General features: G+C 43.2%; 1 protein-coding gene across 1 annotated transcript in view; it reads right to left on the bottom strand.

Annotated features, from left to right (window-relative positions):
• Positions 1 to 1,501: 1,501 nt before the first annotated feature.
• The window catches only part of GTF3C1 (general transcription factor IIIC subunit 1), a 199,910-nt gene continuing 175,783 nt past the window's right edge, over positions 1,502 to 25,628 (bottom strand). The window contains 5 exon segments of the mRNA XM_040441684.1: positions 1,502 to 1,792; positions 3,692 to 3,881; positions 4,007 to 4,031; positions 9,519 to 9,849; positions 12,721 to 12,995. Coding sequence (XP_040297618.1) covers positions 1,583 to 1,792; positions 3,692 to 3,881; positions 4,007 to 4,031; positions 9,519 to 9,849; positions 12,721 to 12,995 — 1,031 coding nt within the window. The 3' untranslated portion in view covers positions 1,502 to 1,582.

Raw genomic sequence — 25,628 nt, 5'->3', positions numbered from 1 at the left:
ATATACAACCAGGTGAATAAAATCAAGAATAGCAGAACACATATCAGATATTAGGAAAGAACGCATAGTTGCATAGCAAAACATACTAAAACACAAATTACTTAAATTACAAAACTGATTCCTTGTGCATTTATTAATTGTATTTATGACTGATTTTATGTTTAAGATTAAAATAATGTTATAGTGTCCCTTACTTTGGATCTCACCCAGGTTTTGGATATTTCTACATTCTTGGATGTGAGTGAAGAGGCTAGTATGGTGATAGGTCTAAGCAAAGATGGCCAAAAATGGCCTAAAACAAAATTGCAATTAATTGAACACTTTGCCTCGTTTACGATGAATAAATGATTATTTCATTGGGCTTGTTCCTCAAAAGGGCGCACATTGCCGTCAAGTTCAAAAGACTCAGATGACCCCAAAGATAAAAGTCTAAGGGGGTCAGATCGGGAGACCTTGGGGGCCATTCAACTGGCCCACGACGACCAATCCACTTTCCAGGAAACTGTTCATCTAGGAATGCTCGGACCTGACACCCATAATGTGGTGGTGCACCATCTTGCTGGAAAAACTCAGGGAACGTGCCAGCTAGATGAACAGTTTCCTGGAAAGTGGATTGGTTGTCGTGGGCAAGTTGAATGGCCCCCAAGGTCTCCCGATCTGACCCCCTTAGACTTATCTTTGGGGTCATCTGAAGGCAATTGTCTATGCTATGAAGATACGAGATGTGCAGCACCTGAAACTATGGATACTGGAAGCCTGTGCTAGCATTTCTCCTGCGGTGTTGCTATCAGTGTGTGAAGAGTGGGAGAAGAGGGTTGCATTGACAATCCAACACAATGGGCAGCACATTGAACACATTTTTTAAGTGGTCAGAAACTTGTAAATAACTCATGAAAGAATAAAGTTACGTTAAAACCCATCTTGAAAAGTTTCCCCCCTCACATATACTAATGTGCCACAAACAGGAAGTTAATATCACCAACCATTCCCATTTTATTAAAGGTGTATCCAAATAAATGGCCCACCCTGTACATTTTTTTGCTGACCTATTCCTTTCAATGGGGCTGCAAAAAATACAGCACAGTTTACTAGTGCGAACAGGGCCGCCTGTTCAGAAGCCCTCCAAAGATAGAAAATGTACTATTCTTGACCTTTTTGCAGACAAAAATAGGCATTGTTAAAATAGGTCAGCAGAAGAAAAAATAAATTTATGCAACATGGATGTCACTCTTATTTTTTTCGAACTGCAAAATACATATGGTCGTGTGAATGCACCCTTATGCCTTACTCACACGGTCAGAGATTTCCACAAGTGATTTTGAGCCAAAAACGAGGTGCAGCTTCTAAAAAAGGTAAGGGGCAGATCTTTCCCTTATACCTTCTCTCCTTGTAGGCTCCAATCCGGTTTTGGCTCCCAATCACTGACCAAAACATTGACGTGTGAATAAGGATTTACTGTGATATCTCTGCCATACTGCTGTGTAAAAGGAACAAAACAGCATAAAAATTAAATGCTTTAATTACAAAACATCACATATAAGGAACGACTTATACAATAAATACAAATGACGGAGCAATAACTTTACAGAACCCATTTATTCCAGTTAACTTCAGAAGGGAAGATCCCACCCAGTCTCAGCGTACAGTCGATGCTAGGTTCATAAAACACAGTTAAATCCTCTGATAGTTTGCCGCTTTTGAAGAGTTGTGGGATTCCAGACTTTGAGAAGAGAGACGCTTTGATTGGATTTTCAATGTAACACTTTTTAATGCAGCCCATGTGTTCCAATACCTAAAGAAAAATAATTGCATACAGGATAACTAAAAACCGCATAGACTGCAATGCACCTAGTATAACAACAAATACAACCATTAGGGCCCTTTCACACTTGCGTTGTCCGGATCCGGCGTGTACTCCATTTGCCGGAGCTGGCCGCCGGATCCGGAAAAACGCAAGTGAACTGAAAGCATTTGAAGACGGATCCGTCTTCAAAATGCGTTCAGTGTTACTATGGCAGCCAGGACGCTATTAAAGTCCTGGCTGCCATAGTAGTAGTAGGGAGCGGGGGAGCAGTATACTTACAGTCCGTGCGGCTCCCGGGGCGCTCCAGAGTGACGTCAGAGCGCCCCATGCGCATGGATGACGTGATCCATGCGGCACGTCATCCATGCACGTGGGGCCCCCTGACGTCACTCTGGAGCGCCCGGGGAGCCGCACGGACGGTAAGTATACTGCTCCCCCGGTCCCCACTACACTTTACCATGGCTGCCAGGACTTTAGTGTCCCGGCAGCCATGGTAACCACTCTGAAAAAGCTAAACGTTGGATCAGGCAATGCACCGAAACGACGTTTAGCTTAAGGCCAGATCCGGATCAATGCCTTTCAATGGGCATTAATTCCGGATCCGGCCTTGCGGCAAGTGTTCAGGATTTTTGACCGGAGCAAAAAGCGCAGCATGCTGCGGTATTTTCTCCGGCCAAAAAACGTTCCGGTCCGGAACTGAAGACATCCTGATGCATCCTGAACGGATTTCTCTCCATTCAGAATGCATTAGGATAAAACTGATCAGGATTCTTCCGGCATAGAGCCCCGACGACGGAACTCTATGCCGGAAGAAAAGAACGCAAGTGTGAAAGAGCTCTTAGTTAAATAGTGCAAATATGGTCAATTGTCTAAAATTATAAAATCAGAAGGCGTCAAAAGCTGCATGAAATTGCTCTAACCATCCATAAGACTTAATTCAGATGGTCCTAATTTGGGGCACATTATAGTTTTAATAAAAAAAATAAAAAATGCCAGGAAAATGCCATGGGGCAGATTTATTAATACTGTCTAAAAGTAAGAGTATAAACAGTCTCAAAATGCACCAGATTTATCCTGGCGGATGGTCGTTGGTGAATCTGACACATCTGTTTGGTCTAACTGTGCACCACTTATCTGTTGGTTAAGTCAATGACAAAAAATGTGCCAAATTTTTGGCACATGATTTTGCACCTAAGCCACTTCCTCTCTTCTTTGAAGCCATACCCCCTGGACAGACAAATCACTAAAAGTGTCTAAAATACTTAGTGGTTGTCCAGTTTTCCTTAAGTTTTTAAATTCTCTCTCCTCCCCACCAGACCTGTGGATCATTCATATTTACCTGCTCCCCACCACTCAGTTCCAGCACCTACGGTCAAACACTTTCTTCGCTACACTCTCGGCCCCGCATGTAAACAGGGAGTCAAGTGTGCCGCTGTACCCAGTGACTGGCTGCATCGGTGACGTGACCCCCAAGCGGCATGTCACTGGGTAATGTGCACTTGGTGGGACTTGTCACTGCTGATCCATTAAAGTCAACAGGTCAGTGAAAACTGACAGCGCTCCGATGGCATTCATGACTGGTCCATTTTTTACTTCTGATTGCTTAGAGATGCTGTCTCATAAAAAATAAATTCACGTGTATAAAAGACGACAAACCAGATGCAATTAGGGCGAAAAGACAAAAAATTTGAAAACGCTGAACAAAACTGATCTAACTTGCATGCAAAATCATACATTTTTCACTGAAGAGACTCCTAAAAGGGTATGCCGATTATGTAAAGGCATCCTAATTCTGGTGCATTACGATTGGTAAATTTCCCCCACCCAGGGAGGAGTTTTTATAAAAAGGGAGCGGGGCGGGGAATGGGACCATTTTCTTATTATTACCTGCAATAACTCAAGTATAACGACGGGCTGCAGCACGTCATTGTAATGTTGTATCAGGTTGTGCTCGGTGATCCCAGGCTTGGTCATTACTTGGTAAAGAACAGCCTCCAGCATTCCTTTGCACACTGGTTTATTTAGGCTGCCATCCACAATCCTCCATGGTCTTCCAAGGAAGCAACAGTCTGAATCCCTGGGAGACAGAAAGCATTGAACATGTACCAGTCTACCACCAAAGTGTGCATGGAAATTGTGCTTCAAATGCCAACTGATAATTATATTGCATTGTGAAATTCTACCTGTACATATGTTACTTACTTCTCATTTATCCCCATAGAATCACCTGAAGGAAATACAAAAGGAAAATATTAAAACGGCTGATTTGCCATATCATGCACAAGGTCCATAAGGACTAGCCCCAACTCAATCTTTTACGTTTGCATATTACAGAAAAGGACAATTTGTTACATAAGGTGAAGGTAATAACAGAGTATTAAAATAGTTTCTCTGGGATTAACATATTGATTGATCTTCAGGATAGGTCATCAATGAGACCTGTGGTGGCCGAACTTCCAGCCCCCCTGACGATCAGCTGTTTGAGGAGACTCCTGCGAACTAATCTTACATTGGACAGTGGCTGTGCTTGGTATTGCAGCTCAGCCCCATTCACATGAATGGGACCGAGCTGTGCCTATGCAACATTACATCACATGGCATAGAAAAAGGCCTATGCGCTAACAGCGCTGCAGCTTCTTCGTACAGCTGATTCATGGGGGTCCTAGGAGTTGGACCCCTGCTGATCTCACATTGATGATCTGAGAATAGGTCATTAGTATGTAAATCCCAGAGTACTACCTTAAAGCAAATTTGGACTAGACTTTGGGGGGACAAATGGTGGAGTTCTATGTTCTATGAGATTTATAGGATAGAGCGCTGGATGGTTAGACCATGAAGGTCTGACCCAGAACAGACATCTGTTGGCACAGTGACATGACCTTTGGGTGGGTGAAGAAATTTTCTTAATGAAAAGCTACAACTTCAGTTGGACAATGTGTTTTGCAGCTCCACGGCTCCTTTTTCAAGTCTTGTTGATGCAGTTCTTTTGGAGGGGCCACTCGCAGCTAATGATGTGCAGAGAGGCCAATGGCTGTATCAGTGCGCCAACAGATTTCTGTTCTGTGTAAGACCTTCATGGTCTAACCGTCCAGCGCTCTGTCCTGTGAACCGCTTTTCCCGCCAGTTGGCATCCACGTGAGGGGGAATTTGAAGACATTGGCATCCTGACGTACTTACTCTATGAGCGCCTCTTTTTCCTCTGCCACCACTGATGTGTTATGATGAAAAATGAGTGCAGAAGCTGTCAACTTGCTGGGGAAAGGGTGGGGGGGGGGGGAAGCTGGTGTCCCAGAATTATTATAAATTTTCACCAATTCACCAGAAATAGATTAATGGCTAATACAGGACCACATAAACCCTGGAAGGGGGAGCCTGTAATCTGCTATAAGACTTACACTTTTTACTTTAAAGGGATTCTCTGGGTTCATAATTTTTTTTATCCGCTCAGAATACTCCAAACAATGTATATTTTTGCCACATATACCATATTTTTTGGTCTAAAAGACACATCTGACTAAGACACATCCAGGTTTAGACAACAGAAAATTGGAGGAGTCTAATAGTTTTTGCTCCTGTTAACCTGAGTGTGTCATCTGCTGACCATTTGTGACAAACAGCAGTGGTGCATGTGTTCACCTCATTAATGTAAATGTATCAAAGACAATGTGTCTCCTCTCCTTGCTCTGTAGTGTCCTGCCAGATTTTTTATTTTTTCTCTTTACTCTTCATGACCACATTATACTAATACATGCGCACAGCTCTGCAGTACACATTACACACACACACACAGCTTAAATATACACATTATATAAACACATTACATGTACAGCTGACATATACACCCACACACAGCCTGCACCATAAACTCCTGACAAACAAAACTCTGCTACTCTGCTGACATATCTAACAAACCCAGCATTGCTAATAGTTATTTCCATGACTGCTTGCTGTACACTCTCCTGTCGGCAAACAGAAAGAAGCGTACAGATGCAGACCAATCCCTGATAGGGCAAAGCGTTGTACGAGTACTCTGCTGGATCAATAAAAGGAGCAGGCTGGGAGTTCTGGCACTGTTGGACTACCCTGATTGCAGGCTATAAGACGAGGGCACTTTTTACCAAGATTTTTTTCTTGTTAAATAGTTTGCCATATAGCCTATGTAAATGATTTGATCTGAGATGGGTGTTTACAAGCAGAACTTTCTGTTTTCATCAGCTACCTGTTGGGTTTCCTAATTAAATCCAGCAAGTTGTAGCCAAAAAGTTTTGAGACTGACACAAATGTTGGTTTTCACAGATTTTGCTGCTTAAAGGGGTATTCCCATCACATACAATGGGGGCATATCGCTAGGATATACGCCCAATGTCTGATGGGTGCGGGTCCCACCTCTAGGACCCGCACCTACAACGAGAACGGAGAGGGGAGAGCTGTGGCTGGAAGACCCCGTATTTCCTGGGGTCCGTCCACCACCAAGTGCTACTCCCATATAAGTGAATGGGAGCACATCGCGCACGTGCGGCCCCTGCTCCCATTCATTTTTATGGAGCAGACGGAAATAGCCGAGCCAGCTGTCTGCTATTTTCGGCGGCCCTATAGAAATGAATGGAGGACGGCTGCGCAGTGCGCCCTTCGTTCATTTCCCTGCTCCGTTCTCATTGTAGGTGCAGGTCCCAGAGGTGGGACACGAACCTATCAGACAATGGGGGCATATCCTAGCGATATGCCCTCATTGTCTGAGATGGTAAAACCCCTTTAAGTGTTTTTACATCTTTTTTTGTCAGATGTTTTTGTGGTATACTGAAGTACAAGTATAGGCTTTTCATAAGTTTTTAACTTTTATTGACAAATACATCAAGTTTATAGAAAGACTCAATATTTCCAGTGTGGAGTGACACTTCCTTTTTTTTGCTCAGGCATGCTGGATATCAGCTTCTGCGCCAAAGCCTGACTGATCATAACACATTCTCCCCTAATCAGTGCTCGGCGATTATCACAATTTCTGTGTTTTTGTTTGTCCACCCGCTTTGTGTATTGACTACAGGTTCTCAATGGGATTGAGATCTGGGGAGTTTCCTGGCCATGGACCCAAAATTTTAATGTTTTGTTCCCCAAGTCACTTAGTTATCATTTTTTCCATGTGAGGCTACATGCACACGAACCGTATGTGTTTTGCAGTCCGCAAACAAAATGGATGACATCCGTATGCCATCTGTTTTTTTTTGCGGATCCATTGTAACAATGCCTAAAATGGACAAGAATAGGACATGTTCTATTTTTCTTTTTGCAGGGCTACGGAACAGACATACTGATGCGGACAGCAAAAAATGAAACAGACACGAAAACAAACAACGTTCGTGTATGTAGTAGGGATCGACACCGATAATTTGTGAATTTTCAGGCTGATAAATAAATAAAAATTCCTACACAAATCTGCTGAAAATTAATATGTTTATTGTTAACGTGTAGTTTTTTTTTTGTAAATCTTTATTTTTCATTTATACTTAATATTTTGGTGTTTATTTTTATAACTTTTAGCCCCCTTAGGGACTAGAACCCTTGTCCTATTCACCCTGATAGATCTCTATCAGGGTGAATAGGAGCTCACACTGTCCCTGCTGCTCTGTGCTTTGTGCACACAGCAGCATAGAGCTTATCATGGCAGCCAGGGCTTCAGTAGCGTCCTGGCTGCCATGGTAACCGATCGGAGCCCCAGGATTACACTGCTGGGGCTTCAGTCGGAGGAGCAGGGGAGAGGGGACCCTGTGGCCACTGCCACCGATGATTAATACTTGGGGGGGGGGGGGCGGCGCACTGCGCCACCAATGTTTTTAATACTGGGGTGGGGGGCCACCAATGATTAATACTGGAGGGCTTGGGGGGGCGCACTGCGCCACCAATGAAGAGAAATCTCTCATTCATTTATATACAGGAGGCGGGAGCTGGCTGCTGAATCACATAGCCGGCTCCCGACCTCTATGCGCGGTAGATGCGATCCGCGGCACCTGAGGGGTTAACTACTGCAGATCGCAGCTACTTGTCATAGAGGTCGGGAGCCGGCTATGTGATTCTGCAGCCAGCTCCCGCCTCCTGTATATGAATGAATGAGAGATTTCTCTTCATTGGTGGCGCAGTGGCCATAACCCCTCCCCTTCTCTTGTCCTCCTCCCTCTCACTGGCTGCAGCGGCAGCAGTATCACAGGGGGGAGGGAGACACTGCTTCCTTCTCCCCTGTGCTACTGAGGGAACGCGGAGAGCGCCGTCAGCAGCGCGATCTGTGTTCCCCATACCTTATCGGAATATCGGCAAAATAGATGCTGATACCGATAACGGTCAAAATACTGAATATCAGGCGATAATATCGGTAAAACCGATAATCGGTCGATCCCTAGTATGTAGCCTGACTTGGTGTTCTATAATGTGGCAAAAAGCAGTGCTCCTGGATCATTGGAAGAAGTTGGAGGATGTTTTGATACCATTCTTTATTATGACATTGGTCTTAGGCAAATTGTGCATGAGCCCACTCCTTTAGATGAGAAGATGCTTTAGCAGGTCATTTTGCGATAGGGCTGTAATACAGTGGAAATAAGGTCATTGTGATTAAGGTAATTTTCACAGCAATTAATAACTATTGATCATTCTTCAGAACAATCTTGAGTTTGACACAAATTTTGGTTTCACGGTCTCAAAACTTTCGTCCAGACTGTACTATTTCTCATGGCTTGATCTGCCTGCACACTTTTATGTAGTAGTTATGCACCCTACTCCATGTCAGCTAGGCACTGTGAGACATTATAGAGCAAAGCAGGCTGGGCTTGGTTAGAAAACCCAACAAAAAGCAGATGAAAATAGGAACTTCTGCATATACACACCGCTGGGACAAAAACATGCAGTGTAAGGGGAAGTCTGGGCAGATAAAGAAGGATGAAAAGAGAGAACCCCTTTAACCAGATAATAAAGGATTGATCTGAAAGGAACACTTGTGTGGATGTGTATCTCCCAAAAATACATGTTGCATTTGACGTCTGTGTGTCTGGGATCACTACAGAGAAGAGATCTTCTATGGGCTATAAAAGGGGAAAACAGTACAGAAATTACTTTGGGCTGATACACAAGAGCCGGTGCAGACAGCAATCGTCACTAGCTCTTGTGTACCAACTCAGTCATTTCTGTACTGCTTTCCCCTTTTACAGCCAATGGAAGAACTCTGTGGTGATATATACTGATGTTGAGGGATTTTATGCAATTTCCCCCTCCCTCCCCCCTGCACAGTCTGCTGTTAGTGCTCTTCCTGTCACACTCTCATACTGTACAACTTGTTCTATCTGCAATATCTGAAGTCTTGGATGCTCCACACTCTGGATCTATAAGGAACAACCCCCTTCATCTCCCTACTGCTACCTCTAACGCTGAGAAAAGGTAAGCGGAGAGCAGACATAGCCAGGAACAGAACTATGCAGCTTATGTCAGAAGTAGCAGGACATCCAGATATGTGAAGGAGGTACACCAACACTACAACAGAAAAAGGGTAGGTGTCCATGATCTTTACTGCTCTATAGCATCATAGGAGGGACAAATGAAGAGACATTGACTAAATTGCTGAGGAATCATCTATATAAATGCATATCTGAATGACAATGGCAGTCCACTGGTCTCACATTAAATATTCTCCATTAACCCACAGACAGTATGTTTTGTTAAAATTCTATTTTCATACCTGTATCCATTTTCGTAGTAAAGCTTTCACTGTCAGAAACTATTGGTCCTACAGGAACCACCGTCTTTTCTGCATCATTTGAGTTCTCAGAGTCCACAATCTCTAACAGTGCCTTCTTTCTTGGTGGTTCATTAACACTTTTATCACTATCCACCTGTTCTTCTGAGTCTTGCTGTGCCAGCTCTGAGCAATCAGTGTCTTTACCTAAAAGTGCTCGGTCTTGTTCTTTCACACTGTATGAATGCAGAACCCAGGGATCAGCGTGACCTGTGGCTACTAGTCTAACAAAGACTCCTCCAACTTGTAGCACTAGTTTGTATGTTTTAAGATCCTAAGGGAGCACACATTAGTGAACACATCATTAGTAAAATCATACATGAACCTACAGCATGTAGAAGAGATTGATAAACTTGACAAATTTTGTGGAAACCAAAGTTAGACCATTTTTTTTCAATATACAGTACAGACCAAAAGTTTGGACACACCTTCTCATTCAAAAAGTTTTCTTTATTTTCACGACTATGAAGGCATCAAAACTATGAATTAACACATGTGGAATTATATACATAACAAACAAGTGTGAAACAACTGAAAATATGTCATATTCTAGGTTCTTCAAAGTAGCCACCTTTTGCTTTGATTACTGCTTTGCACACTCTTGGCATTCTCTTGATGAGCTTCAAGAGGTAGTCACTTGAAATGGTCTTCCAACAGTCTTGAAGGAGTTCCCCGAGATGCTTAGCACTTGTTGGCCCTTTTGCCTTCACTCTGCGGTCCAGCTCACCCCAAACCATCTCGATTGGGTTCAGGTCCGGTGACTGTGGAGGCCAGGTCATCTGGCGCAGCACCCAATCACTCTCCTTCATGGTCAAATAGCCCTTAGTTTCAAAGTTTTCCCAATTTTTCGGCTGACTGACTGACCTTCATTTCTTAAAGTGATGATGGCCACTCGTTTTTCTTTACTTAGCTGCTTTTTTCTTGCCATAATACAAATTCTAACAGTCTATTCAGTAGGACTATCAGCTGTGTATCCACCTGACTTCTCCTCAATGCAACTGATGGTCCCAACCCCATTTATAAGGCAAGAAATCCCACTTATTAAACCTGACAGGGCACACCTGTGAAGTGAAAACCATTTCAGGGGACTACCTCTTGAAGCTCATCAAGAGAATGCCAAGAGTGTGCAAAGCAGTAATCAAAGCAAAAGGTGGCTACTTTGAAGAACCTAGAATATGACATATTTTCAGTTGTTTCACACTTGTTTGTTATGTATATAATTCCCCATGTGTTAATTCATAGTTTTGATGCCTTCAGTGTGAATCTACAATTTTCATAGTCCTGAAAATAAAGAAAACTCTTTGAATAAGAAGGTGTGTCCAAACTTTTGGTCTGTACTGTCAGTGTTCCAGGAATGGCGGGGTAATAACCAATATGGAACCATTACAGCTTCCCCATGGGTAGTTACCCACCTATCCAAGACTTCTGAATGGCAAAGCTATGTACCTAGCCAGTTACGTATATACCATCTCTCACTACTAGGCATATTGAACAATAAGGACTCTCTCCAAAAGAAGCCATGAACTGGTTACCACCCAAACAATGAAATGGAAAAGTTTAACAACTAATGATTTAAACATGAGGTTAAAAGGAAATGCCCCGTTAATATGCCCACTTGGGTCACCCACCCCTTTTTATCCAGATATGTTCACACTGCCATTTTAAAGTGAATGCCCACCTTTAAAAAGGGTATGTGCCACTAATAAAAATGTATCCCAACCAACATATATATTGCTATCATATCACTTTCCCCAAATACCACCATTTATCAAAACTGAAAACACGGTGCTGGAGGTCTCCGGATCCGACGTTGCCGGGCAAATTGACTATAATCCAGTCTAGCAGAGATCCGGACGCTACCTGGCAAATATGCCAGGATTTGGCTGGACAAATACTGCTGCTCAGCACTGTCGTCCCCCATTGTTGCTGTTTGGCTACTTAAAAAGCAGAGCGAGTGTGTTTTATGTATTCAGACAATGGACTTTATTTGAATCTTTATACGTCTTGTCCAGATAGCCTATCAGAGTAAAATAAAGGGACACTTTGCTCAGTTAAACACTTCTATCCCTTTAGTGATCAGAGGGGTTCTCAGCACGCAGACACCCACTGACCAAAACTTCCTATCTGTCAGAAACTTGTGAAATTAGGAGCTTTGAAACAAGAATAATGGAGCTCTGAATGGACATCACATATTTCTGGACTTATTTGAATAAAAAGCAAAAAACAAAAACAAAAAAACAAAAACAAACAAAGAAAACAAACAAAAAAATTAATAAAAAATGACGACTAAGGGCTCTTTCACACTTGCGTTGTTCTTTTCCGGCATAGAGTTCCGTCGTCGGGGCTCTATGCCGGAAAAATCCTGATCAGGATTATCCCAATGCATTCTGAATGGAGAGAAATCCGTTCAGGATGCATCAGGATGTCTTCAGTTCAGGACCGGAACGTTTTTTGGCCGGAGAAAATACCGCAGCATGCTGCGCTTTTTGTTCCGGCCGAAAAATCCTGAACACTTGCCGCAAGGCCGGATCCGGAATTAATGCCCATTGAAAGGCATTAATCCGGATCCGGCCTTAAGCTAAACGTCGTTTCGGCGCATTACCGGATCCAACGTTTAGCTTTTTCTGAATGGTTACCATGGCTGCCAGGACGCTAAAGTCCTGTTTGCCATGGTAAAGTGTAGTGGGGAGCGGGGGAGCAGTATACTTACCGTCCGTGCGGCTCCCGGGGCGCTCCAGAGTGACGTCAGGGCGCCCCAAGCGCATGGATGACGTCATCCATGCGCATGGGGCGCTCTGACGTCATTCTGGAGCGCCCCGGGAGCCGCACGGACGGTAAGTATACTGCTCCCCCACTCCCCACTACTACTATGGTAACCAGGACTTTAATAGAGTCCTGGCTGCCATAGTAACACTGAACGCATTTTGAAGACAGATCAGTCTTCAAATGCTTTCAGTTCACTTGCGGTGTTACGGATCCGGCGTCTAATTCCGGCAAATGGAGTACACGCCGGATCCGGACAACGCAAGTGTGAAAGAGCCCTAATGTGGACATACAAGACATACACACACAAAAAAAAAATCTCCTCTACCCTCATTGTAAGTTATGGAACACACCAGTCTTTAATCACTTGCTTGTGGCTTACCTGCATGTATTGCTGTAATGATTTTGTCCTTCCATTTTCTACATCTTCATATTTGCTAAATCTTTCTCCAAGATCCGACACTTTTATGCCCAAATATGAACTGGCTTTAATAGCGGAAAAGATTTCCTGGACACATTGCACATCTTTTGGAGTGTAACCATGGCTCTTTATACACTGATTTATGAAAATGTTGACATTACCATCTTTGGTGTTTACAAGTTCAGTGAAGAGAGGAGGAAGGGAAGGCATGCCTGCAATGAAGTCGCTAAAGGAACCTGGAAACAATGGATCAGAAACAAACAACTGATTTTATATATGTGTGTGAATCGGATCCCTGATTTTTGTTTTCTAGCTTCTGCTTTACCGTAATCAATTTCTAATAGAAGGAGCGAATATCGAAGGATACTAGTAATAAACATATCAGTTACTAGTTAATTCCTACTTAACCCCTTCTATCCTGGGCCAGTTTTCACCCTCCTGCCCAGGCCATTTTTTTGCAAATCTGACATGTGTCACTTTATGTGGTAATAACTTTGGAACACTTTTACTATCCAAGCCATTGTTAGATTGTTTTCTCGTGACACAAAGTACTTCATGACAGTCAAAATTTTGAGTCAATATATTTCACCTTCATTTATGAAAAAATCCCAAATTTACAAAAAAATTTGGAAAAATTTGCAATTTTCAAAACGTCAATTTTTTTTTAAAACAAAGTGACACCTTGTAAAATATTTATTACATAACATTCCCCATATGTCTACTTTATGTTAGCATCATTTTGTAAATATCATTTTATTTTTTTAGGACGTTAGAAGGCTTAGAAGTTTAAAAGGAATTAAAAAGAAAATTTCCAAAACCCACTTTTTAAAGTACCAGTTCAGGTCTGAAGTCACGTTGTGGGGCTTACATAGTAGAAACCACCCATAAATGACCCTACTACACCCCTCTAGTTACTCAAAACTGATTTTTACTAATTCTGTTAACCCTTTAGGTGTCTCACAAGAATGAAAGTAAAATGGAGATCAAATTTCAAAATTTCACTTTTCTGGCAAATTTTTGATTTTAATCCAATTTTAACACAGAGGGCTAACACCCAAACAAAACTCAATATTTATTACCCTGATTCTGCAGTTTACAGAAACACCCCATATGTGGTTGTAAACTGATGTAAGGGTACACGGCAGGGCACAGAAGAAAAGGAGCGCTGTATGGTTTTTGGAAGTCAGATTTTGCTGAATTGGTTTTTAGACACCATGTCCCATTTGAAGCCCCCCTGATGCACCCACACAGTAGAAACTCCCAAAATGTGACCCCATTTTGGAGACTACGGGATAAGTTGACAGTTTTATTGGTACTATTTTGGGATACATATAATTTTTAAGCGCTCTATATTACCGTATTTTTCGCCCTATAAGAAGCACCTAGGTTTTTGAGGAGGAAAATAAGAAAAAAAATATTTTTAACCAAAAGGTGTGCTTTTGGTGGGTTTTGAACTAATTGTGGTCTGTGGGTGACGCACTGTTATGGGGGATCTGTGGGTGACGCACATGGGGGATCTGTGGGTGACGCACATGGGGGATCTGTGGGTGACGCACATGGGGGATCTGTGGGTGACGCACATGGGGGATCTGTGGGTGACGCACATGGGGGATCTGTGGGTGACGCACATGGGGGATCTGTGGGTGACGCACATGGGGGATCTGTGGGTGACGCACATGGGGGATCTGTGGGTGACGCACATGGGGGATCTGTGGGTGACGCACATGGGGGATCTGTGGGTGACGCACATGGGGGATCTGTGGGTGACGCACATGGGGGATCTGTGGGTGACGCACATGGGGGATCTGTGGGTGGCTCTTATTGGGGATCTGTGTATGACAGTTATGGGGGGGGGGGGATCTGTGGATGACACATATATAGCATCTTATGCTATGTGTCATCCACAGATCCCCTCCATAACAGTGTCCCTGTAGTGAATGACCCTCAATACAGGGGGTGGGGGTCGCATCTGCTTTTATAATGACAGCGGGGCCCGTGCAGTGACTGTATTCTACTACACGGGCCCCGCTCACTATATATTATCGTATCTGTAATAGTGAATTGTTATGTATATAATCGGGTAATCAGCGCCTGTATTACTTACAACTACAAGCGCTCGGTAGCAGAGAGGAGGGAGGAGGCAGGCCGGGAGGACGGGCGCTGGCAGCGTGAGTCACTACGTCATGTGCCCACGCCGCCTGCTTCATTCGTAAAGTGGGCGGCGCGTGACATGGTGACTCACGCTGCCAGCGCCCGTCCTCCCGGCCTGCCTCCTCCCTCCTACCGAGCGCTTGTAGTTGTAAGTATACAGGCGCTGATTACCCGATTATATACATAACAATTAACTATTACAGATACGATTATACAGTGAGCGGGGCTCGTGTAGCAGAATACAGTCACTGCACGGTCCCTGCGCGGCGGGTGTATCATTGAAAATGCAGCATTCTCCCCATAAGACGCACTGCTATTTTCCCCTCACTTTTGGGGGGAAAAAAGTGCATCTTATAGGGCGAAAAATACGGTACATTTTTGTGAGGCAAGGTAACCAAAAAATTGCAGTTTTGGAACTGTTTTTTGTTTTTTTACAATGTCCATCTGACAGGTTAGATAATGTACCATTTTTATAGAGCAGGTCGTTACAGATTATATCAAATATGTCTACTTTGTTTTAGCTTTACATAAAGTATTTTTAAATAAATAAAATATTTATTTGTGTCTCCATTTTCTGAACGCTATATATATATATATATATATATATATATATATATATATATATATATATATATATATATATATATATTGAAGAAAATCCAGCGGGAGCACCACCAGGAGTCGGGTGCAAAATCCACAAGGGCAGCGGCAATACCCCAACGATACGGTTTGAAAGAGACAGGACTGCACTCCAGATAAAAGTGAAAAATCAGTGGAGCTAAGGCTGGAAGAAGGCTCTTGTGAGCCGAAACGTCGCAAAGTTGCCAAAGTTATGGGTGAATAAAGCTCCACTGATTTTTCACTTTTATCTGGAGTGCAGTCCTGTTTCTTTCAAAATATATATAATATATAATATATATATATATATATATATATATATATATATATATATATATATTTTATTTTTTTTCTGCCGATTGTCTTTTGCGGGAGCTTGTTTTTTGCAGGAAGAGTTAACGGTTTTATTGGTACCATTTTAGGGCAAATATGATTTTTTTTGATCATTCATTATTACACTTTATGGGGCAAGGTGACCAAAAAAAATTGTTAGTTATAGAACAGTTTTTAATTATTTCCTTTTACAGCGTTCACCTGTGGGGTTAGGTCATGTGATATTTTTATATAGCAGGGTGTTACAGAAGTGGCAATACCCAATATGTATACTTTTTCTTATTTATTTTTTACACAATAATAGCATTTTTGAAAAAAAAAAAAAATATATATTTTAGTGTCTTCATAGTCCGAGTCACATTTTTTAAAATAATTTTAGCGATTGTCTTGGGCTACTTTCACACTGGCATTTCTGGTTCCGCTTGTGAGATCCGTTTGAGGGCTCTCACAAGCGGCCCTGAACGGATCCGTTCATCCCAAACGCATTCTGAATGGATAAGGATCCGCTCAGAATGCATCAGTTTGGCTCCGCTCCGCCTAACATTCCACTCTGGAGGCGGACACCAAAACGCTGCTTGCAGCTTGCCTGGCGATGCGGAGCCAAGCGGATCCGTCTGAACTAACAATAGAAGTCAATGGAGACGGATCAGTTTGTGATGGCTCCGTCTGAAGCAGATCCATTTACATTTAATTTTACTATTTGAGCATACTCAGAATGAATTAAACCTCCCCCTGCATTTCCAGGTATGGACATGAAACTTCTGTCTCTCTCTCTCTCTCTCTTTCTTTACAATTTTATAGAATCTTTCTATCTATCATGGGGGCATATAATGGCACTTGCATGGGCATGTTTTAGCAGACCTCAGCAAAGTGGTGTGGGTGCAATGGCATGACTGTTGGTTTTGTTCATTGAGAAAGGGTCTGAAAGGAGGTCAGTGGTCATATTCAAGAGCAGTGTTGCAGATGGTGGGCTTGGTTTTTTGTGTGCGTGTGGTTATTTCAGAAATTTTGCTGCAGTCATGTAATAGGTGTCAGAATGTCAAATGGCGAGGGGGATGGTGTTTGGTCAGATGGTTCAGCGGTATTGATGATGGAAATTCTGTGCGTGAAGTTATACGCACGTTGGTTTGGTCATTCAATAGGGGCACTATTAATGCACGTGTGTTGTGGAGCAAATATCGCAGTGCTAGTGGGCCTACAGACTACAGGTGTTGACGAGCGCAGGAGTGTGATTATTTTTTCTGATATTGAAACGAGTGATGATTATTGCAAGTTTATGGAGTGTAGGGTTGGCTAGAGATATCTAGGATTTATGGTTGATGGAAAATGAGGGTGTGACCAAAGTACTTTGCCTAGGGTATTAAACGGTGTGCAGATTATTGCACGTGTGTGGGGTGTCAAATCTAGCACAGAATGGGGGCAGATTGTACAGGTGGATGTAGACGGCAATGCAATGCAGGCAATGGGGGTGGGCAGATGTCACAGATTTTAAATACAAAAAATTGCATGTATGTTTATAATCAAATGGTTTTTTTGTTTGTTTGTTTTTTAAGCATTACCAGTATTTTGCTGCATATTGCATTTGTAAAAACTTTAAACACAAAAAAAAAGTAAGAAAAAAAATTTGGGATATATATGTCAATTATGTTATTTCACATTAATACAAATATTTGCAATATATCTCTACAGATGTCTGAATCACAAAAAGGGGCAAGACCTCGTCCGCCAAGAAGGCGCCACAGAATTCAAGAAGTGGTAAGTACATGCTAGTGTACTAGCATGACAGCATGCTGTATCAATGTTTCCTTATAATGTCATCTATATAGTATAATGTCAACTTTGCACCATCCGCCACCGTCTCCCTGTATACCCACATACCGTATAATATCACCTTGTGGGCCTCATACCGTATAAGGTCACCTTGTGGGCCCCATACAGTATAATGTCACCTTGTGGGCCCCATACAGTATAATGTCACCTTGTAGCCCCCTTACAATTTAATGTCTCAATATGGCCCCCAGACAGTATAATGTCTCATTGTAGCCAAACTCACCATACAGTATTATCATGTTTTTGACCCTAGTCTTTTATAACTTCAAAATTTCCATTCTTCACTATATATCCTTATCGTGATAAAGTTTCTAATATCGTTATCATCGATATTGAACAACCATAGTATACGCAACAATTTGTATTTTCAAAGAACGTTCATTGTTTTTAAATATTCTTTCAGTTTTTTATAGTCTTCATCATCGACCAGCTCAGCAGTTACGCCGAGGCCCTCACCAGCGAGGACCCCTTCTTCAGGGTAATCACAATCTTCGAGGGGAGGTGGAGATGTTATGGACCAGGACCGGCATCAAGTAAGTATATTTCTCTATATAATATCAAAAATTTCATGTTTTAACCCAATATTTTTTTATGTTAAAGAAAACCTCTACTCGATCCGCCAGACAGGATCCCCCAGTCCCCTCCAGAGTCCGTGGGAGAGGCCGTGGCGGTTGGGGACATGTAAGTATCAAAGACTTAGGTTTAAAAAAAATAATAATACTTTGGTACATTATATAATTTATCTTTTTCTTTTTTTGGTTCAAGGGTTCCATAGTCTCCACCAGGGAAGATAGGGATTTTGTGATTCACAGCAGTGATAACGAACTCCTTATCCAGCTGGTGGAGGCGCGTCCCGCATTATTGGACCACACCGACCGCCAACATGCTGACCACCATCTGACCCAGCGGCTCTGGAGGGAGATTGCCGAATCATTGTTCAGTGGCTAGGAGGATCTCTCTGCGGCGGATCAGAAAGAATGTGGCAAGTACATCTATAACTCATGTATAATGTTAAACCTAGTCAATAATAAAAAAAATTACAATAACCCTTTTTTTAAATTTTTCAACAGTGGACAAGGTTATCACTGGGTGGCGGTCAATCCGGGACCGCTTCAAGAGAGACTATAATAAAGACGTTCAGGCCCCAAGTGGTTCAGGAGCCACCTCCAATAAGCCCTATTGTCACACTGCGGCCCTGGGGTTCCTTCACCGCACGCGGGGACTTAGAAGGTAAATTATTATTATTTTTAGTTTATTATTTTAAAATGATTTTTCTTTATTCACCCTGCGTCCTCAAAGGTTTGTGTGAGACAAAGGATTCTCACACCTTTATCTCATTAAACATCGTACAGTCAAAAGGGTCAATAGACCTAGACTTCTGTCTGTAATAGGATTTGTGAGATAAAGGAATCTATGACAACTTTATCTCACTTGTCCTACTATGGTCAAAAGTTACAATAGATCCAGACTTCTGTCTTGACAAGGTTGTGGGAGACAAAGGAATTTCTGATTCATTTATCTCATTCAACATTGTAAAGTCAAAAGGGTCAATAGATCCAGACTTCTGTCTTGACAAGGTTGTGAGAGACAAATCAATCTCTGAATCAGTTATCTCATTTTGCCTGAAAAGGTCACAAGGGACAATAGATCAGGTCTGGCCAACCTGTGGATCTCCAGCTGATGAAAAAATACAAATCCCACAATGCCCTGCTGTATGATGGTAGCTTAAAGGAATGTATGGGCATGCTGGGAGATCTAGTTTTGCAGCAGCTGTAGAGCCACATGTTTGCCATCCTAGTATAGATCAACAATTCCTTCTGTAAAATGATTATGTAGAAAAAGGAAGCTCTGACCTATAGTAACATAGAATGTATTTGCACAAATATTTTTTTTTGCCCCATCTAGTCTGCCCAATATACTGAATACTATGAATAGCCCCTGGCCCTATCTTATATGAATGATAGCCTTATGCCTATTCCAAGCATGCTTAAACTGCTTCACTGTATTTGCAGCTACCACTTCTGCAGGAAGGCTATTCCATGCATCCACTACTCTCTAAAGTTCCTGACATTATATTTAAATATTTGCCCCTCATTTTAAACTATGACCTCTTATAGCAGTTTATGTAAAATTTTCTCTCCTCTTTTCCTTGTTTATTCCATTAATGTATTTTAAAGCTTCTATCATATTCCCTCTGTCTCGTCTTTTCTTCCAAGCTATACACGTTGAGCTTGTTTAATCTTTTCTAGTAATTATTCCTGTATTCAATATACTAGTTTAGTAGCTCTTCTCTGAACTATCTCCTAAGTATAGAGACCTTTCTCTCATGCAGCCATCTACATTATGAAGTAGACAATGTCAGATACTGTAATTTTTACTAAAAGGCCTTATATTTTTTTCTCTCCGCAGAACTGCCAGCAGCACTCGGGAGCCTGAACCCTCTCTTGAAGCGGACCCCAAACCGGCCGCCACCACCAGCCCTCCTGTCCCTCATTCACCGGTTCGGGCCAATCCTGGTCCCCTACCGGGTCCCTCTTTTCAGCGTACGCTCTCTACTTGGCGACAAAATGTGAGAGCTACACTTAATAGCAGGAGATCCAGTAGGAGCCGTTGGGAGGAATATGGGGACCTTGTAGAGATAGTTTCCGATGCTCTAGAAGGTTTTGCAGATGAGATGCGTCGAGCTTTGGAAGACTTGGCACGCCGAGTGGAGGGGCGGAGTCGGCACGTCAACTCTCTGACAACGAGCATTACCTGCTAACTTATGTCTCCCGAATGGACCAAATGACTCCCGAACAGGTGCATGAGTTCCAAAATTTGATGGAGAACGGGTCGTGGGAAATCATGCACCGCCACCTACCCCCCACCCACAACCTACTCCCCATCCCACGCTTATCAACATGGGCAAACCGCAACAACCTTCCCATTTCCAACATCCTTCCCTTTCCCACCCCCCCCCCCCCCCCCGAGCATGGCTACAATCTCCCTTCTTTTTCTTCTACTCCTTCTCACTATCACGCTCCTACTTCTTTCCCTACTCCTTCTTCGTCCCATGCTCGGGAACAATCAACTCCCGACCCTTCCACTCTCCACACCCCAAGAACTCATCCTGCGGCCCGTCGTTTTCATTATTCAACTGAAGACAGAGGGGCTACTTCTGCCGGTCCACGAGTGTCCACACCTCAACGCTCCACCTCCCCTCACTGTTATTCTAATTTATAATTTTTTTGTGTGCAAATAAAATTAAATTTTTTCTTTTTTTAAATGTTTGAGTTCAGTATAAAATAAATACCAAAAGATAATTTGGAAGATTCCGACAAGTCAAGCCTATAAGGTTTAATAAATGTATGCACATTTGACCAGGTTGCAGCTTTGCATATCTGGTCCAAAGATGCACCTGCTTTTTTCGGCATATGAAGAAGCAACTGCCCTGGTGGAATAAGCCTTAATTTTTACCAGGCAAGCAAGATTTTAGACACAATAATGCCAGATCGTCTGTTTTAACCACCTGGCAATGGAGGCTGCTTTCCCTTTATTTTTGCTTGCAAACTGGATTAAAAGATTGTCAGCTCTTCTGAACTCCCTAGAGACGTCTATATACTTCATAACTGTACGTCTAACATCTAGGGAATGGAAACTTTCCGCCTTTAGATTTTTTTGGGGATTACAGAAAGAGGGAAGAACAATTTCCTGATTTCTATGGAACTCAGAAACTAATTTTCGGCAAAAACCCCGGATCTGGTCTGAAAATAATGCGATCATCCCTAATCGTTAAATAGGGTTGTCTAATGGATAAGGCCTGAATTTCACCTAATCTCCTAGCAGAGGTAATGGCTACCAGGAAGACTGTTTTAAGCGAGAGAAATGTAACTGAGGCTTCATTCAGAGGTTCAAAAGGGCTAGATGTTAGGTCTTGTAAAACTATGTTTAAATCCCACAATGGTACACGAGGTCTGATAAGGGGCTTCAAACGAGTGGCTGCCTTGCAGAATCTTTTTACCCATCTATGTTCTGACAAATTTGAGTCGAAAAATACGCTTAGGGCCGCAATTTGTACTTTTAGGGTTGATGGCCGAAGGCCCATGTCTAATCCCCGTTGAAGGAATTCTAGGATTTCTTGAATATTTGGAGGAGACCTATTTGGATCTGTCTCTCCCAACCAGGTGCAGAATTTTTTCATTGCCGAAGTGACTCTTTTCCTACAGGCTTTGAGTGTGGAGATCACTTTGTCTGATAAGCCCTGTCTCTTTAGGATTTCTGACTCAGGATACAGGCTGCCAGCTTGAAGAATTCTGGATGTGGATGGATCAATGGACCCCGTGTTAGAATGTCCTTTTTGTAGGGAAGGATCCAAGGGTCTTGAATAGACAGTTTTTTGAGAACAGAGAACCAGCTCCTCTTCGGCCACCATGGTGTTATCAAAATGAGATTTGGTCTGTCGTGGATGATTTTCCGAACCACTTTGGGGATCAGCTGAAATGGAGGGAATGCATAAGTCAACTTCCAATCCCAGGTGTGGGAGAAAGCATCTATTGCCCAAATGTTCTCCCTGGGATTTAGGGAGCAGAATTTGCATTTGTTTTTGAGGTGAATAGATCTATGCTTAGTGGGCCCCATCTTTACCCTATCAGGTTGAATGTTTCCTGGTTCAGAAACCATTCTCCCTGATCTAGAGTTTTCCTGCTCAGGAAGTCCGCCATTTGGTTTTGAGAACCCTTAAGGTGAACTGCGGAAATTGATCTTACGTTTTTTGTTTTTCTCCCCAAGAAAATATTTTTTCCGACAGCCTCATCAGATCCTGTGATCTCGTTCCTCTTTGTCGTCTCAAATAAGATACAGTTGTTATGTTGGAGAGAATCTTTATATGATGACCTTCAAAGCATCCCGACGCAGCATTTAGCGTTTCCAAAACAGCTTTTAGTTCTCTGTAGTTGACCTTGAAAGAAGTTCACTTTTATGAATGCTCGCCAACCTGATTTGCTTGCATCTGTTTGAATTTGGGTACGTGGTATTCTCTGCCAGACAAAGCCCTAGGTCGAGATTTGAGGCCTCTGTCCACCATGTGAGGGATGATTTTACCCACACCGGGATTCGGACCTTCCTGTCCAACGAAACCTGTCTTTTGTCCCAAACCTTCAATAGCCAGTTATGTAAGGTTCTGGAGTGGAACTGTGCCCAAGGAACTGAGGAAATGCACGACGTCAGAACTCCCAACAGCTTCATTATGTCTCTGATTGAGCAAATTTTTAGTTTTTGGAATTTTTATATTTTTTATATCAAGCTCAATATTTTCTCTTCTGGAAGAAAAGAGGACTGACTGACTAAGTCTAGGAGGATACCCAAGAATTTTATTCTTGTTTGGGGAAACCCAAATCTTCTAATAGGCTTAGAAAGGCATGCAGGTCGTTTTGCATCAGTTATTCTGAGTCTGCTAAAATTAGGAAGTCGTCTAAATACAGTGTTATTATTAGACCTTGTTTCCTGAGGTGAGCTACTGTATCATCTCCACTATGATCTTGAAAAAGACCCTGGGGGCCAAGGAGATACCGAAAGGGAGACTTGTAAACTGGAAATGACATTTTCCCTTTAAGATCTTTTACTGAAAATCTCAGGAATTTTTGGCACTGCTCTTGAATTGGGACGTGATAATAAGCATCTTTTAAGTAGATAGTAAAGTCGTGGCCAAAAGTTTTGAGAATGAAAAAAATATTAGTTTTCACAAAGTTTGCTGCTAAACTGCTTTTAGTTCTTTGTTTCAGTTGTTTCTGTGATGTAGTGAAATATAATTACACGCACTTCATACGTTTTAAAGGCTTTTATCGACAATTACATGACATTTATGCAAAGAGTCAGTATTTGCAGTGTTGGTCCTTCTTTTTCAGGACCTCTGCAATTCGACTGGGCATGCTCTCAATCAACTTCTGGGCCAATTCCTGACTGCTAGCAACTAGAGTTGAGCGAACACCTGGATGTTCGGGTTCGAGAAGTTCGGCCGAACTTCCCGGAAATGTTCGGGTTCGGGATCCAAACCGAACTTCGTCCCGAACCCGAACCCCATTGAAGTCAATGGGGACCCGAACTTTTGGGCACTAAAAAGGCTGTAAAACAGCCCAGGAAAGAGCTAGAGGGCTGCAAAAGGCAGCAACATGTAGGTAAATCCCCTGCAAACAAATGTGGATAGGGAAATGAATTAAAATAAAAATTAAAAAAATAAAAATTACCCAATATAAATTGGACAGAGGTCCCATAGCAGAGAATCTGGCTTCACGTCAGCAGAGAATCAGTCTCTTCATGCCATAGCAGAGAATCTGGCTTCATGTCACCCACCACTGGAAGAGGCCACTGTCACATATTTAGGCCCCGGCACCCAGACAGAGGAGAGCGGTCCCGTAACAGAGAATCTGGCCTTATGTCAGCGCAGAATCTGTCTTCATGTCATAGCAGAGAATCAGGCTTCACGTCACCCACCACTGGAACAGGCCACTGTCACACATTTAGGCCCAGGCACCCAGGCAGAGGAGAGAGGTCCCGTAACAGAGAATCTGGCCTTATGTCAGCGCAGAATCTGTCTTCATGTCATAGCAGAGAATCAGGCTTCACGTCACCCACCACTGGAACAGGCCACTGTCACACATTTAGGCCCCGGCACCCAGACAGAGGAGAGGTTCATTCAACTTTGGGTTGCCCCGCAATATAATGGTAAAATGAAATTAAAAATAGTATTGAATGAGGAAGTGCCCTGGAGTAGAATAATATATTGTTAAGGGGAGGTAGTTAATATCTAATCTGCACAAGGGATGGACAGGTCCTGTGGGATCCATGCCTGGTTCATTTTTATGAACGTCAGCTTGTCCACATTGGCTGTAGACAGGCGGCTGCGTTTGTCTGTAATGACGCCCCCTGCCGTGCTGAATACACGTTCAGACAAAACGCTGGCTGCCGGGCAGGCCAGCACCTCCAAGGCATAAAAGGCTAGCTCTGGCCACGTGGACAATTTGGAGACCCAGAAGTTGAATGGGGCCGAACCATCAGTCAGTACGTGGAGGGGTGTGCACAGGTACTGTTCCACCATGTTAGTGAAATGTTGCCTCCTGCTAACACGTTCCGTATCAGGTGGTGGTGCAGTTAGCTGTGGCGTGGTGACAAAACTTTTCCACATCTCTGCCATGCTAACCCTGCCCTCAGAGGAGCTGGCCGTGACACAGCTGCGTTGGCGGACCTCTTGCTCCTCCTCTGCCTTCGCCTTGGGCTTCCACTGGTTCCCCTGTGACATTTGGGAATGCTCTCAGTAGCGCGTCTACCAACGTGCGCTTGTACTCGCGCATCTTCCTATCACGCTCCAGTGTAGGAAGTAAGGTGGGCACATTGTCTTTGTACCGGGGATCCAGCAGGGTGGCAACCCAGTAGTCCTCACACGTTAAAATGTGGGCAACTCTGCTGTCGTTGCGCAGGCACTGCAGCATGTAGTCGCTCATGTGTGCCAGGCTGCCCAGAGGTAAGGACAAGCTGTCCTCTGTGGGAGGCGTATCGTCATCGTCCTGTGTTTCCCCCCAGCCACGCACCAGTGATGGGCCCGAGCTGCTTTGGGTGCCACCCCGCTGTGAACATGCTTCATCCTCATCCTCCTCCACCTCCTCCTCGTCCTCCAGTAGTGGGCCCTGTCTGGCCACATTTGTACCTGGCCTCTGGTGTTGCAAAAAACCTCCCTCTGAGTCACTTCGAAGAGACTGGCCTGAAAGTGCTAAAAATGACCCCTCTTCCTCCTGGGCCACCTCCTCTTCCATCATCGCCCTAAGTGTTTTCTCAAGGAGACATAGAGGTGGTATTGTAACGCTGATAACAGCGTCATCGCCACTGGCCATGTTGGTGGAGTACTCAAAACAACGCAACAGGGCACACATGTCTCGCATGGAGGCCCAGTCATTGGTGGTGAAGTG

The sequence above is a fragment of the Bufo bufo genome, chromosome 7, assembly GCF_905171765.1.
Source record: "Bufo bufo chromosome 7, aBufBuf1.1, whole genome shotgun sequence".
NCBI classification, from domain to species: domain Eukaryota; kingdom Metazoa; phylum Chordata; class Amphibia; order Anura; family Bufonidae; genus Bufo; species Bufo bufo.
This window is presented reverse-complemented; position numbering and strand designations above follow the sequence as displayed.